This window comes from Gopherus evgoodei, chromosome 7 (genome assembly GCF_007399415.2).
Source record: "Gopherus evgoodei ecotype Sinaloan lineage chromosome 7, rGopEvg1_v1.p, whole genome shotgun sequence".
NCBI lineage: Eukaryota > Metazoa > Chordata > Testudines > Testudinidae > Gopherus > Gopherus evgoodei.
In genome coordinates, this window is record NC_044328.1 from 33,769,166 (window position 1) to 33,783,603 (window position 14,438).

Genomic DNA, 14,438 nt, shown 5'->3' on the forward strand with positions numbered 1-14,438 from the left:
CATAGACAGCTGTACCATCAGTTTGAACTCTAGGGCAGGGGTTCTCAACTTTTTTCTTTCTGAGGCCCCGCTCAATATGCTATAAAAACTCCAGGGCCCAGCAAGGGAGGGAGAAGACTCAGGGATCCAGGCTAGGGGTGGGCCCTTGGGCATAAGCATACTTAGACTTCTATTTTGGGGGGGCAAGGGCCAGTAGGGCTTGGGCCAGCTCCACATGACAGGGTCCAGGGACGCAGTGCCACCTCCACCCTGACCCACCTCAGCAGACCACCCAGCTTGACTAGGTTGTGGAGGGGGGGGCAACTCAGGGTGTAGGGTGGGGAGTAGCTAGGGACTGTGTACAGGCAGGGAGTAGCTCAGGGTGCAGGTAGGGGGGGTAGCTAGGGGTTGTGTGCCAGAAGGGCTCACCTATGGTAATTACTCCCCCTGCCTAGGCAGCTCTTACCAGTTGCTTGAGCTGAGGAGCAGCCACAATCCCAGGCACCAGCAGCAGGAAATAGAACAACACGGCTGCCTGCTCCATGGCTGCCCGCCTCTGACCTGGCCAAGGGGCAGGGGCTCGGGGGCAGTGACAGGAGGAAATGGGGGCGGGAGGGTGGAGCTGCCCTCAGGACTGCTCTGCCACTGCAGGAATGGAAGGCAACCAGCCTTCAGCCCCACAGCTTGGGGGGGCACTGAGGCTCAGGTTCTCGGTTCCAGCCGCAGGGTCCCACCGCCCCCCTGAAAGGGCCTGAGGCCCCCTAGGGAGACGCAGACCGCCAGTTAAGAACCCACTGCTCTAGGGGAAGGGAATACAAATGTCTGACCAGAAGGAACTGTGTAACTATGCTACTTGGAATTTGGAGAAATCACTAATTTCTAACCATAAGTAAGGGAACCCCAAGCTGCTTAGCTTAGGTTAACATTAAAGGGCATAGAGATCTTGAAAATTACAGCAGCTTCTATTACTGTCTTAAGTTTCAAAAGGTAACACATTTGTGAGAGAGTGTTTATGGACTTTAACCACATAAAATAACTTTTTCAGTTAATAAGTCTTTAGTTAGTTTATTACAGGATTGACTATAAGCATTGTCTTTGATGAGAGATCTAAGGTACAACTGACCTGGAGTAAGTGACTGGTCCTTTAGGACTGGAGGTAACCTGAATATTGTGATTTTTGGTGTAAAGAGCCATCTACCACAAAAAGGCAGGCTTGCCTGCATGGCAATACTATCCTCTTAGGCACTGCGGTCTCCTGTGACTCCATGTTAGGGTTGTTATAGGTTGAGGAACTCACACTTGATATTTGGTCAGTGAAATCTAATTCTAGAACACACGACCAGTTTGGTGGTTTTGCCCTGTTCTTTAACAGTCTCCACTAAGGTTGGCACTCATAGTTGAGAGCCGTTCTAGACACCTTGACAGCATAGTCACTTAAGAGATCATTAAGAGGAAAAAGCTCAGCCTGCACAGTCATCTACTGGCTGCATTTTGCACTATACCTGTGATCGACTCTCAGAACTCAAGTCTTTTTCATCCTAGGTCAAAGGAATTGAGTGTCATAGCACGAATTGATAGAATGGCAAACTCTGAGGGCTCTTAACAAAAAAATAGATTTTTTCTCCTGCAGTATATTACAGTCTTCATGAAAAGGTACTTCACTGGAACTCAGTTTCTGTTCCTATTGCCGCAGACTTTTTGTGCAACCAGTGCACACTGGTTAATCTCTCCTTGCTTTCTGTTCCTCATCTACTTCCCCCCTACAAAGTAGTACTTCACGGACAAGTTTATTAATGCTTGAGGTGTTTAGATTCAACAGTGATTTGTGCCTTAGAAAACCCTACAAATAAAAATTAAATATATCCAGTTTCTTTCCACCAAGTGCAGACTAGGTTAAAACTCATTTAACAGCAACTACATGGAAAACTGCAGCAAAGCTAACGCACCCAGAAATTTAAAGTGCAGCACAGTAGCCTGTCTAGTGGACAGCAAAGTTTCCGTTGATTAAATGTTGGTGGACATGGGGTGCTGAACAGGCTTTAATGTTAAGTTTTAATAGTTAACATTTGTGCAAACCTTTGAATAGGTAAAATACTATTACAAGTGATAGAATTTTTATTGAAGACTTGATGTACTAAGCCACTTTGAAGGACAAAAAGGATGTTATTTTCTTTCCTCTACTTAGTCTGTTGCAGAATTAAAAGTTCATTGTTTTAAAAAAAATTATACTTCTAGCCTTTAAGAGCTGTGCCTTCTGGGGCTGCCTGTACCAAGTCTGAATTAAGTGGGGAAGGTTGAGTGCAAAGCTACCCATCTAGCCTCATTAAAAAAACAAAAACAAAAACAAAAAAACCCTCACTGGTTATAGAAATTGAACCAGGCTTCCATTTGAGTACAAATGGCTGCTCATTAGAGAACACTGCCAACTCCTCATGCTACATGAAAGTTCCTGTTGAAAGCCAGTCTCTAGAAGCCAGAACCCTAGAATGTTTGATACTGGCAATAAGAAAACACTTTAAAATGGAAGAGCAGTTTAGTGAAGTTTGAGGAAAGACCCCTCCTGGCCAGTGGAAACATGGTATCATTGTCAAAACCATTGTAAAATATCCCAAAAGGGTGATCTTACTAACAGGGCTGGCTCTAGGCACCAGCAACGCAAACAAGTGCTTGGGGCAGCATATTTGCAGGAGCAGCATTCGAGCCATCCTTCTCTTTTTTTTTTTTTTTTTTTTGTGCTTGAGGGCCGGTCATAGTGCCCCATGACACTCACTTCCTCCCCTCTCAATGCTGCAGAAGCCTCAGAGCAGCAGGGATGCAACATGGGAGCTGAGAACCCAGAGGGGGCCCTGGGAGCTGTAGTTCCTTGGTTAGCTCCCTGCTCATAGAGCCGGCCCTAGAACAGAGAAAGAACTACACTTCCCAGCACTCCTTTGGCAGCGATCAAAGGGAGCAGGAGGGAATAAGGTAGCTGACACCTCATGCTGCAGGGGCTGCTGTGGCAGGGCGGCCAGGAGCAGCAGCAGGCCCTCAGGGGGGCGCTCTCTGGGGCTCCACTCCCCGCCAGTGGCCCCCTGCTGGGGCGGTCCCCTGGCTCTGCCCTCCTGGGTCCTGCCAATCCTGGAGGTGGGAGCCCTGGCTGGAGGGACCCTGGGCTGAGGCTTGGCCCAGGAGCACCACTGCTTATCCCAACCCTGCCAGCACTGGACCGGCTGGAGGTGAGGGGAGAGTGGGCGAAATCAGGGCTCCCCCGGCCGCCAGGAAGGAGTCGGGTGGATGCAGCTTCCAACCCTGCTAGCGTAATGAATGGGCTGCTGATGACCCGCCCTGAGAGCGAGTTACCCAGTGACCCAGGGTTGGAGTGGCGGGGGGGGAGGGGGGAGAAGTCCAGAGTCGGGGGCACGGAGGGGAGCCCATGGCTGGGGACAGCCAAAAATTTTTTTGCTTGGGGAGGCAAAAAAAAACAAAAAAAAAAACTTAGAGCTGGCCCTGCTTACTCACAACTAGAGAGGAGTTACACTACTTTCTCTTGTAGGGAAAGCCTTCTGATGTGTGATGCTAAACAAGATGAAAGGAGCGGAGGAGGCAAAGTTTAGAGAAGATCAGGCTGGATTCAGGCACAAGAGATAGTGTGAACATTTGATCTGCACAAAGTACCATTATAAAAGAACGTATAGAATAGCAATCTTTCCTCATTATCAATTTCATTAAATTTTCAAAGGGCATATTTTTACAACCTGCTCTGACAGAATATTGAGGAATATTCTTCAGTCCTACAGAATCCCAGCTGAAGCTGTCAACATCATCAAGGCCATGTACAGAGATGCAAGATGCTTTGTAGAAGTGAACCACCAGACAACATAATGGTTCAATGTGGACACTGGCATGAAACGGGGCTGCACTGTTGTTTGACATTGCCACGGACTGGATAAAGAAGTGCATAACCTATACAAATACTGGTATAGGATGGACAGATGGAAAATGCCTAGAAGACTTGGACTTTGCAGATGATATTGTGCTACTGAACAATTCCCCCAAAAATTTAGAGAGACTACCTGGCCACAAACAAACAAATAAATAAAACCCACATGCCAAGGGGGAGCTCAAAATTAGTTATGCTAAAACAAACATCCTTGAAACTCACGTCATCAAGCAGTAACATCACATTAGAAGGCAAAAATCAAGAAATTAGAGCCGTTCATCTACCTGGGCAGCACCATATTCGCCAACTGAAGACAAGAAGGAAGTGACATGAAGAAAGGAAAGGCATCCAGAATATTTACTAATCAGGATATGGAAATCAAAGATGTATGGCACCAGAATAAAAGTGAGAATTTTCAATTCAAATGTAATTTCAGTGTTACCATATGGCTGCGAGAGCTGGAGATCTACAAAATCATTAGGAAAAAAGGAAGCCTTAGAAAATAAGCGCCTGTGAAAGATTCTGGGTATTGGTTGGAAAAACTTCATTATCAAAGAAGAGATTCAAGAAAATCACTAACCAGTAGCTTTTTTCCATCAGAATCTGAAAGAAACACTGAACATATTTAGGGCATATACTCCAGATGCCAATACAGAGACTCCCACATGAAGCTATCAAGTGAACACCAAATAGTGTCAGAAAATGAAGGCACCCAAAAGAAGCCTTAAGAATCACCCTTCGCAGCAAGGGCAGAACAGTCAATCAACACCATAGAGCAGCAGGAAACAGCAGAGGAATGAAAGATACATTTCTGCCATGTGCACCAACAGTGGACAGGGATGGATGTAAGAATTTTTACTAATATTTGGGGGAGGAACAAAAGGCCATTATCTTCAAGGAGAATGTCAGAATTCTGACAAATCCTTAATAAAACTCCAAATAAGTTCATCTCCAAAAATTTCACATCAGCTCAGGTATCCACCTAAATAAAAATGAAATATGATAAAATATAAGTAGGCAGGTGAACACCAGCAGAGAGTATGAACAAGATGCTATTTCTCCTTTTATTCCACAAGATACAAGTTTACCTGACCCAGTGCTGCTAGCCCATTCACTGTTAGCAGCAGAAATATGGGAGAGTAGTTGAAAGAAAGCCTCTGAAGTGATAGGGACCCTGCCAAAGTCCCATCCTCACACCCCTCACCCTGGTCCCTTTCTCCATGAATAAGAAGAGGTAGACTTAATAGCACAGTTTAAGAGAAAAATTTACAAAACAAATAAACAAATGTTTGGTCTTCAGTAGTGCCAGAAAGTTTAGAGAACTTCTGCAAGTTCTCGGAAGACATTTATGAAACTGTGTAAGATCTCATCAGAATTTAAAGATTATTCATTCAATATTAAAATCCAAACTTAGGTCCATAATATTGGAAACTGACAGTCATCGTGTTGCTAAAACAGCTGTCTAATTCACCAATTTTCATTGAAAACAGTGACACGCATCTTGTTGCCATAAAGTTTGTTCTAGCTTGAGTCCAAGAAAAGCTGGCAGTAGTTTTACCGTAATACTAAGTTAGCCACTAAAATACTATTTTGTATTAAATGATCTGAGTGACAGTGGACTAGAACTACAGTAACTCCTCACTTAACGAAACAATGTTAACCAGGATGACTTTATAAGGCTGCTGATCTATTAGAGAATATACTCATTTAAAATCATGTGAAGTTCCGTTATAAGGTTATTTGGCTCAACCCACTCCACCTGCCCGACACTCCTGCTGGGGAGCGGGGTCGGGAGTTTGCCCCATTCCGCCCTCCCAGCGTTCCAGCTGGCGAGTGGGGTCAGCTCACAGGGGCTTATCCCACCCCGCCCACCTGGCATTCCAGCCAGGGAGTGGGCAAGCCCCTGACCCTGCTCCCCGGCACGAGAGCCGGACGGGCAGAGTGGGGTAAGCCCCCGTGCCCCAACCCCACTATGCCCTGCCTCAACCAAGCTTCACAATCATCATTGGTGAGTACAGTATTAGTTTGTTTAACATTTAAAACTTATACTGTATATGTACATAATGACTTTTTTCTAGCAAAAAACATTTCCCTGGAATCCAACACACACCATTTACATTAATTCTTATGGGGAAATTGGAGTCGCTTCACACTGTTTTGCTTAAAGTAGCATTTTTCAGGAACATAACAACAACGTCAAATGAGGAGTTACTGTATGTGGTCTAGCACTCCCACAGGTATGACATCAAAATTTAAACTGTTAGAATATAGACTTTAACATTAAGATTTATTTATTTATTTAACCAAAAGTCAGATCCATTTTATAATCACTATAATATGATATACCTGTGCTTAAACTTCAGGGGAAGGGTAGTTCCTAACAGTGCAGGGAAGCCAACTCTGAAACACGAGCACCATTCCATCTGACAGATTGCATCTTTAGATGTAGCCATAAGGCTGGGTCAGAAGTGGTCATGACCTTTACCCTAGCATAACTCCCAGATAAGATTATAGCAGATCAAGTCACTTTCACTCCTTGTTGTAACTGAAGCAACAGAACAGCTCTACACAATCCAACAAGCTTACTATGTAACACAGTGAGCCTTTAAGACACTTTTCTCTAGGTTCTCTCCTGTCATTTTGAACTAAATACCTCTGATTTTTATATCATTAGTCCTTTTCAGGGGCACAGTGGATACTGGCAAACTCACTCTATCGACTCCATGCTTTTATTAAAAGTAACAGATAGGGCTCTACACTAATTCATATAAGGTAGATAATTGTCTAAATGAGTTCACATAGTTCTTTTAGGGTCTTAATTTCACAAAAATTTGTAAGGCTGATTGGAGACCCAATTGGAAAGGTAACTCCACACATCACAGCAGTTTCAAAAATACAGTCACCAAAAGAATGGCTAAGACAAGAGCTAATTTTTTAAAAAATAGAACTGTTTAGGAATATATTTTCCTATACGAGTTCTTTTTAAAAAGCCATTACTTCATATAATGCCCATTCCAGAGAAAGAGATTGGAATTTATATTAATGTAAAACTCTTATCTAATAGATATGTGAGCACGACTGAAATTGAAAGGGAAGCCTATTCTCAAGCACTTAGCAGTTAGTTAGCATTCTGTCTTTCAGATCATCTGAAGCTTTAAGAGATCCACTCTCACTGCTATCTTTATTTATCAACAAACTGTATAAACGGATTCCACCCAGTTTTAACAAAACTGTACAGGCCAAAAACAAACTTACATCAAACTCTCAGGGCTGGTCTACACTGGGTGGAGGCAGGTGGGGTCGATGCAAGATACGCAACTTCAGCTATGAGAAGAGCGTAGCTGAAGTTGACATATCTTATTTTGACTTGCCTCCCAGGCCGTGGCTCCCCGATTGACTCTGCTTCCGCCTCTCGCCCTGGTGGAGTTCCAGAGTCAATGGGGAGCGCAGCAGGGAATCGATTTATCACATCTAGATGAGATGCGATAAAGCGATCCCCAATAGATAGATCGATCGCTATCCGGCGGATAGTGTGGACGTACCCTCAGTGTCAGCGCAGAGTTATGGGTGGTAATGATTTAAATAGCACCACACAAAACAATTAAAGAAGGCTTAAATTTTATTTTAACATCAATGATCTTCAAATGGCACACCAATTAGACTTCCAAAGATACTGCTCACTGAAAACTTTTCCAACCTACCATACAAAGGGCACTGCTATACCTGTACAGATTTACGGTTTCATATTACAGAATATTTACTATATAACCAAGTTGAACAATGCTACCCAAGCAAATTACGCCATTTAGAATGATATTAGGTTGCTGCAGCTTAGAGGGAACTTAGGACCATTGTCATCTTCAAGTCTGACCTCTTGCATAACAGGCCAGAGAGCGTCCCCAAATTATTCCTAGAATATATATATCTTTTAGAAAAACATCAAACCTTGATTTAAAAAATGGCCAATGAGGAGAATCTACCACAACCCTTGGTAAGCTGTTCCAATGATTAATTACTTTCATAGTTAAAAATTTACACTTTATTTCTAGTCTGAGTTTGTCTAGCTTCAATTTCCTTATACTGATACTTATAGATGTAATCAAGTCACTCAATCTTCTCTTCATTAAGCTAACCAGATTGAGAGCCCTGAGTCTATCACTATAAGCCATGTTTTTTAAATCCTTTAATCATTCTCATGGCTTTTCTCTGAAGCATCTCCAATTTATCAATATCCTTCTTGAACTACGGGCACCAGAACTGGACACAGCATTCCAGCAGCGGTTACACCAGTGCCAAATACAGAGGTAAGTAAAACAATCTCTCAGCTGCTACTCAGGATTCCCCTATTTATACATCCAAGGATTGCATTAGCTCTTTTGGTCACAGCATTGCACAGGGAGCTCATGTTCAAATGATTATCCATCACTACTCCCTAATCTTTTTCATAGTCACTGCTTCTCCAGACAGAGTCCCGCTTCCTGTAACTATGGCCTATATTCTTTCTTCCTAGACATGTTTCACTGAACCAGAAGATGTGTTGAGAAACACTGGCTCCCAGGTCAGAAGAACCAAGCGTATGGCCAAAAGCTTGAGTACATTAAAGCTCAACTTCTACTTTTCTTGGGTCCAAAAGCCTTCAACTGCATGAACTCTAGGTAGGCTCCTCCCCAGCCCAGGAGACATGTATCTAAAGTGTTATGGGTAAGGACATGGAGGAGGAAGAAGAGGTAGACACTATAAAATGGGGCTGGAGTTCCCATCAGGCCAGTGGAACAGAAGGGGTCTTCCCAAGAGAAGAGCAATTTCCATCTGACCACAAAGAAAGGACTGAAAGGGACATGCATGCTCTACTCCTGAGGGTATTCTTAAATTTTTGATGCAAAAATCTGTGCACATTTTAAAATTCTGCAAACTTGTGTTATTTTGACAAATAAAATATGCAGACTATAATCACACCATTTTCAATTATTTGCTGACAGGGTTTTGGTTTTTTTAACTAAATTACCAAAAAAATTGAAAATGGTGCGATTATAGTGTGTTATTTTGACAAAAAATATGCAGAAGTTTGCAGGATTTTAAAAAAATTTTAATTTCTACCCCCAAAATTAAGAGTACCAGGGCGTGTGGCGTGATCTGGGTACAGGCATCTTAGCAGAGGTGCAGGGGGAAGGGCGGCTCATTGGGAGGTTCCGGGTGCAGGAGGAATGGGACTTTGCAGAGGAGTTCAAGTGAAGGTGGTTAGGGCTCAGCAGGGAGGCTCAGTTGGAGTATGGAGTCAGGGTGTAGCTGGCTGGAACTCAGTGGGGTGAGGGTCCGAATGCAGGGCTCTGGGTACTAGGGGGCTCCTGATGCATGGAGTGAGGCTCAGTGGGGTGGGTTCTGGATGCAGGAAGTTACAGGCAGTGGTGATGCCTGGGGGGGGGGGTCCAGATGCATGGGGGTTGGTTGGACAGGGGGAACAGCTCCCCCTACAGTGACCCCTTTTCCCCATGGCTGAGGAGCGACAGGGCCAGGAAGTGAGGGAAAGGTCACTGGAGGGAAAGCTGTTCCCCATGCTCCCAACTCCCATGCATGGGGACCCCCGCACCCAACCTCCCTCCCCCCTGCATACAGAACCCCCACCTCATCGAGACTCACCTCCTGCACACAGACAACATCCTCGCCCTCGGACAACTGCCTCTCCCCTCGCCCCCGCCCTGTGGTACAGAGCTTCCTGCAGCCAGGGAAGGTTTTGGGGCTTGATCTGACCCAGCCCCAGCTGATCCATGCAGGAGAGGGGGAAGGGAGAACTCAGTTTCCCTCGACCTCCTTCCCCCCCCAGGACTAACATCCCTGGGCGGCCAGAGCAGCCCCAGACCTACACTCCAACCCCCTATCCAGTGACTTACCCCTCCCTGGCAGCGCAGGTGTGTTTGTTCGGGCGGCCAGGGAAGAGGTGAGTGAACACTGATGCAGCTTCTCTTTGCTTCCCCACAGAAACCATTTTTCTGCAGGAAGCAAAGAGAATCTTCAGGGGGACATGTTTCTGCATGTGTGCAGTGGTGGAGAATTTCCCCAGTAGTAATGTACCATTGCCCATAGGGGCAAGTTCACATAGGCCACATGCCTCCCAAGATAGGCAAAGTCATGCTGACTGGGTGAAATACGTGGAAACACCTTAAGCCTGGGAGGATTATAGTGTGAGAAATGTATCATGAGAAAGGAAAGCTTTGGCAACCCATGCACAAGGGATGTAATTCCTGAGAGAAAGACAGGTCAGAGAGACCTTCCCTTCGTTGATTAAGGACCTATTGTGAGCTTTGTAAATCAGAACCCTGTCATAAATAAGTCAGTTTGGTGAAGATGAAGAGGTTTTTCAGATGGGATACACTTGTAATCACTATCAAAGCACAAGCTTGTAAACAGAACTGACAAGATGATGTCACTATGGATTAACTAGGCTCCAAAGAACAGGTACTATATTGCAAAGAAAAATCCCCAAGGAAAAAGTGAGGCTAATGCAAGTGGACCAACAGCCATGAAAACTTGGAGGAATTCCCTGAAGTCCACTGAACAGCATGAATAGAAGATCTGGGAATCTCTATACAAAGTTTTTTTGTGGGACCATCTGAGATAGCAAAGATGTAGGAAGGGGTGAAAGTCCCCATGGTGCATATGTCAATCAGAAGATGAGTGTAGAAAACATTGAGAATTCTTCTGGGAAAGATGACATGATGGCTCTCTTGCAAGGACTTCTGGAAACTGTGACCGAAGAATGAGATAATCTGAGATCAAAAAGGACAAGTGGAAGCTGGGAAACCTGAAGAATGAGTAAAAACAACTGTTTACCACCAACTCCCTTATGTAAGGTGGCTCAACTGATATCCAATCAGTCCACCCGAAAAAGTCAGTAAAACGCAGAAGCATTAAGTGTGTTGGGGGAGGAGGAGAGATGGCAAGGCCTCTAGATCTGCAGCAATAAAGGCAGCATCAGAGGTTGCTTTACACAAGTGGATGGTGAGCCAGGCAGAATCTATAAAAAAGATTGTGCCTTGTGATGGTGTTTGAGGCGAAGGAACTTAAGGAAGATACTACATTCAGTTGTAGAGCAAAAGATACAAAGGCCCAAATGTCTGGCATCCCAAAGGTGAATGCCATACCTGCCTCAGTGGAATCCAGTGGAGAAACCATCAAGTCAGTGGGACAAAGTGGATTTTGACAGGGGCAATTTAACACTGTCATTCATCCTAGAGATAGAGAATATTATGTCTAGGTCTTGGAGAGATCACATATTAATTTACCATGGGACAGGATCATGAGGCCTCTTGTCCACAAGGGATTCTTGTGCTTTAATTATTGGGAGGGTCTCTTGAAGAAAGTCTCCTCAGGCTGAGCCTTTAGAATTTTCACCACCATGGCAAGACTGGAGAATGGACTCTTCCTCCATGTCAGGGGCAGTCTGAATCCTGATTCAAGCTGGTGTACTTTAGATCCTCATTAACCAAAACTGTGATCACAGGAGAGGAGGCTAGTTTGGAGAAACCCCACTAAAGCAGGGAAAATGCATGCAAAAAATCAGAGCAGAACCTAGGGCGCTCATTTCTGTAAAATTGGTTTGAGAGAAGTCAGGGTGGGAAGGAAGATTGCCCCCAGGAAGAATTTTTGCCCTTGCATGATTTGAGGGCTCCAAATATCAAGAATTAAATCCTGGCAAAGCTGCTTAGGAGTTCAGATACCATTAGGTGTGACAGGCAGCCATTGCATCAGGAACAGCTGGAACAAAGATGCTTGCCACAAGCACACAAACAAACAAAAATTATGCAATAAAAGACGGCAGCCAGAGACTTTTATAGAAAGACCATAACTCTATTTTGCATCTTGCTTCCTGGTAGGTGAAACCAAACACATAGCAAAATACTGTAGTGTTGAAACTCTTCATTTGACTATAACCTACTATAAATCTTCTGCTATTTAAACCCAAATTAACTGGTACATTAGTTTTAAAAAAACAGTGGTAATTTTATATCAATTCTTAAATTACATTAGTGAGGTCAATGAGTGTAACATTTACTTGTTGCTAATGGTATCTAATGACTGGATGATTTAGTGCCATAACTACTCATGCTACCATGAAAATGTGATGTTCATTCTACTTTAATGATTGCTAAACAATCCCATGCATGGCATAGAATGTGACTAGAAAAAATATATTAAATTCCATACCCCTGTGTTTAACAGATTGAGGGTAGATACTGATGTAACTCTGCCAGAACTGTCATCCTAATGAGAAAAACAGAAGTAAAGCCTTAGTAAAAAGTTGTAAAGTCAATCAAATATTGCAATATGCATGTTAAAACTCATTTTTGCACAACTTTCTGTATTCCTAAAGTAGTTTTTACTTTGAGGCAAGGATGCTCTCTCTCTCCTACCATACATAGGCTTGCCTTACCTTTCACAAATATACCAGGGTATAGCACATATGTGAAGTCTCACCTATACAAAATGTGAGTCTTTAACGTGTTGCAATGGGGTCATAGAGCTTTCATTCTGAGACAGGTCTTCCTTCTCCTTTCATACTCCTTCACTCCAGCCCAATTTTTACATTTCTTCTTTTCTGGGACCAAAACCTCAAGTACTTCATAGCGTAAACTCTGTGGCCAACGGTGCAGATTGTCTGTTCCACAATTATAAACACTCCCTCCATTACTGGAAGCTGGGGATATACATATCTGCTAAACTATTAGCCTCTCATGAAGCAGAAACACATGTACAATGTCACACCAATTTTGTGCCTCATTGTAAAAGACAGCATGGAGACAAAAGATTAAGAAGAGACTGACAAAAATGATGACTAGGTAGTATTCAGGAGCTGAGCTAATTGGTGCCACTCTAAAGAAGTTTCGCTACTAGAAATGTTAGTAATTAACTGTAGCTAACAATCAAGCTAACTTAAGTTTGAAAAGACAAATTAAAGCCTCTCTTATCACATTTTCCCCCCTTTTTGATACTATGGCATTAGACTGCCCATACATCAGAACAAGATCTACCTCTTTGGAATTAGCATCAGTAAAATCCATCATGTTCAAGAAAAGTACCTTTCACAGAGAACGAGCATGTCACCTGAATGACAGACTTAGGCTCCGATAACCTATGATGAGGCTAAGAATGAATTCAAATCCAAATCCAGATTGCTGGCAATGGGGAGTGGGTGGGAAATCAAACTCATTTGTTACTTAACTGAGTAATACAAGTTTCAGTTTCAAGTCTATCAAAATAAACAGATATTAAGCAAAAAAAGCCAACCACAAATCTCTAAAAAGCTGACACTAAACAGATAGCAAAATAAGGGTAATTTCTATCCCAAAATACACTCATCTTCACATAAAACATTTTACAGATACATTGCCAAATCCAAAAACTTAATTCTTCAGTCCTTGAACCTAAAAGTTAACGTCAGAATAAGTGCTCAGTGACCAAGCTGATAGTTAACATACTGTAAACTCAGGGGTTTGCATTACGATTTCTAGTGCCCCCTCGAGAGATCTTTTAATAGATATTTATAGGAATGCAGGAATTGCCATACTAGGTCAGATCCAATGTCCATCTACTCCAGTACCTGATAATTCAGAGAAAGGAGCAAAAACCCTACAACAGCCAGAGATTGACTAACAGCTCTGAAACATGAGGTTTAATACGCTCCTTCCAAAAAAAAAAAAAATTGCCAAAAACGGTAACTGGATATTCTTTATATCCTTGTGTGTCCATATAAATATCCAGTCCCTTTTCAAAATCTTAAAAATTCTTGACCTCAGTGACTTCCTTTGGCAATAAGTACCACAGATTAATTACGTGTGTGAAAATATTTCCTTCGACTAATTTTTAAATTTCCCACCTTTTAATTTTACTACATTACACATTTGTTCTCATGTGATGAGACAGGGAGAAAAGTACCGACCTACCTTTTGAATAAAAGTTGTAGAACGTCCCCTCTTATTTGCTTAAGGTAAACAACTTCAGCATTTTCAATCTCTTCATATGAGAGGTTTTCTGTGACCCTGATAAAGTACCCTATTTACCAATCAGTTTGTATAAAAAAATTGCTCAATTTAATTTGTAACTGTATATACACACTCACTGTTACACTACTTAACAGAACTCTTCCTTGAAAACTATTTCTCCCCAGAATATCGAATTACCAATGTTTCAAAATGAGTCATCTGCCTGTCACAAATCATCATCATTCTAGATTGAGATAGTTCATTCTGTCTATGAGGCTGCTTCAGCAGATATGAAAGTACTTAGAATTACTGGTCATCCATCCAAAGGTCACAAAACCATAGAAGAGGGTAGAAAGAACTCAGACAGAACAGAAGACCAAGGCCATCCATGTTGAAATCTTTGAACTAGCAGAACAAACAACCATTAAAGCCTCCTGCAAATGTTTTGGAGGATCCTCCTTTGCTGGATCTGCTATCTTTTGGAACCAAGACAGATCACAGTCCAACGCACACTGTTGAAACTCTAGGATCTTAAAGAGTTCCAGACATGGAAGCTACTCTCA

The 14,438-nt window shown here is 43.0% G+C and overlaps 1 protein-coding gene across 2 annotated transcripts in view; it reads right to left on the minus strand.

Annotated features, from left to right (window-relative positions):
- The window catches only part of TBC1D12 (TBC1 domain family member 12), an 85,564-nt gene that overhangs the window by 37,962 nt on the left and 33,164 nt on the right, over positions 1 to 14,438 (minus strand). The window contains exon 3 of one of the 2 annotated variants that reach the window (XM_030569706.1): positions 12,101 to 12,157. The exons of the other annotated variant lie outside the window; for it this stretch is intronic. Within the exon in view, the coding sequence (XP_030425566.1) occupies positions 12,101 to 12,157 (57 nt within the window). The remainder of the gene's footprint in view (positions 1 to 12,100; positions 12,158 to 14,438) is intronic. 2 annotated transcript variants of the gene reach the window in all.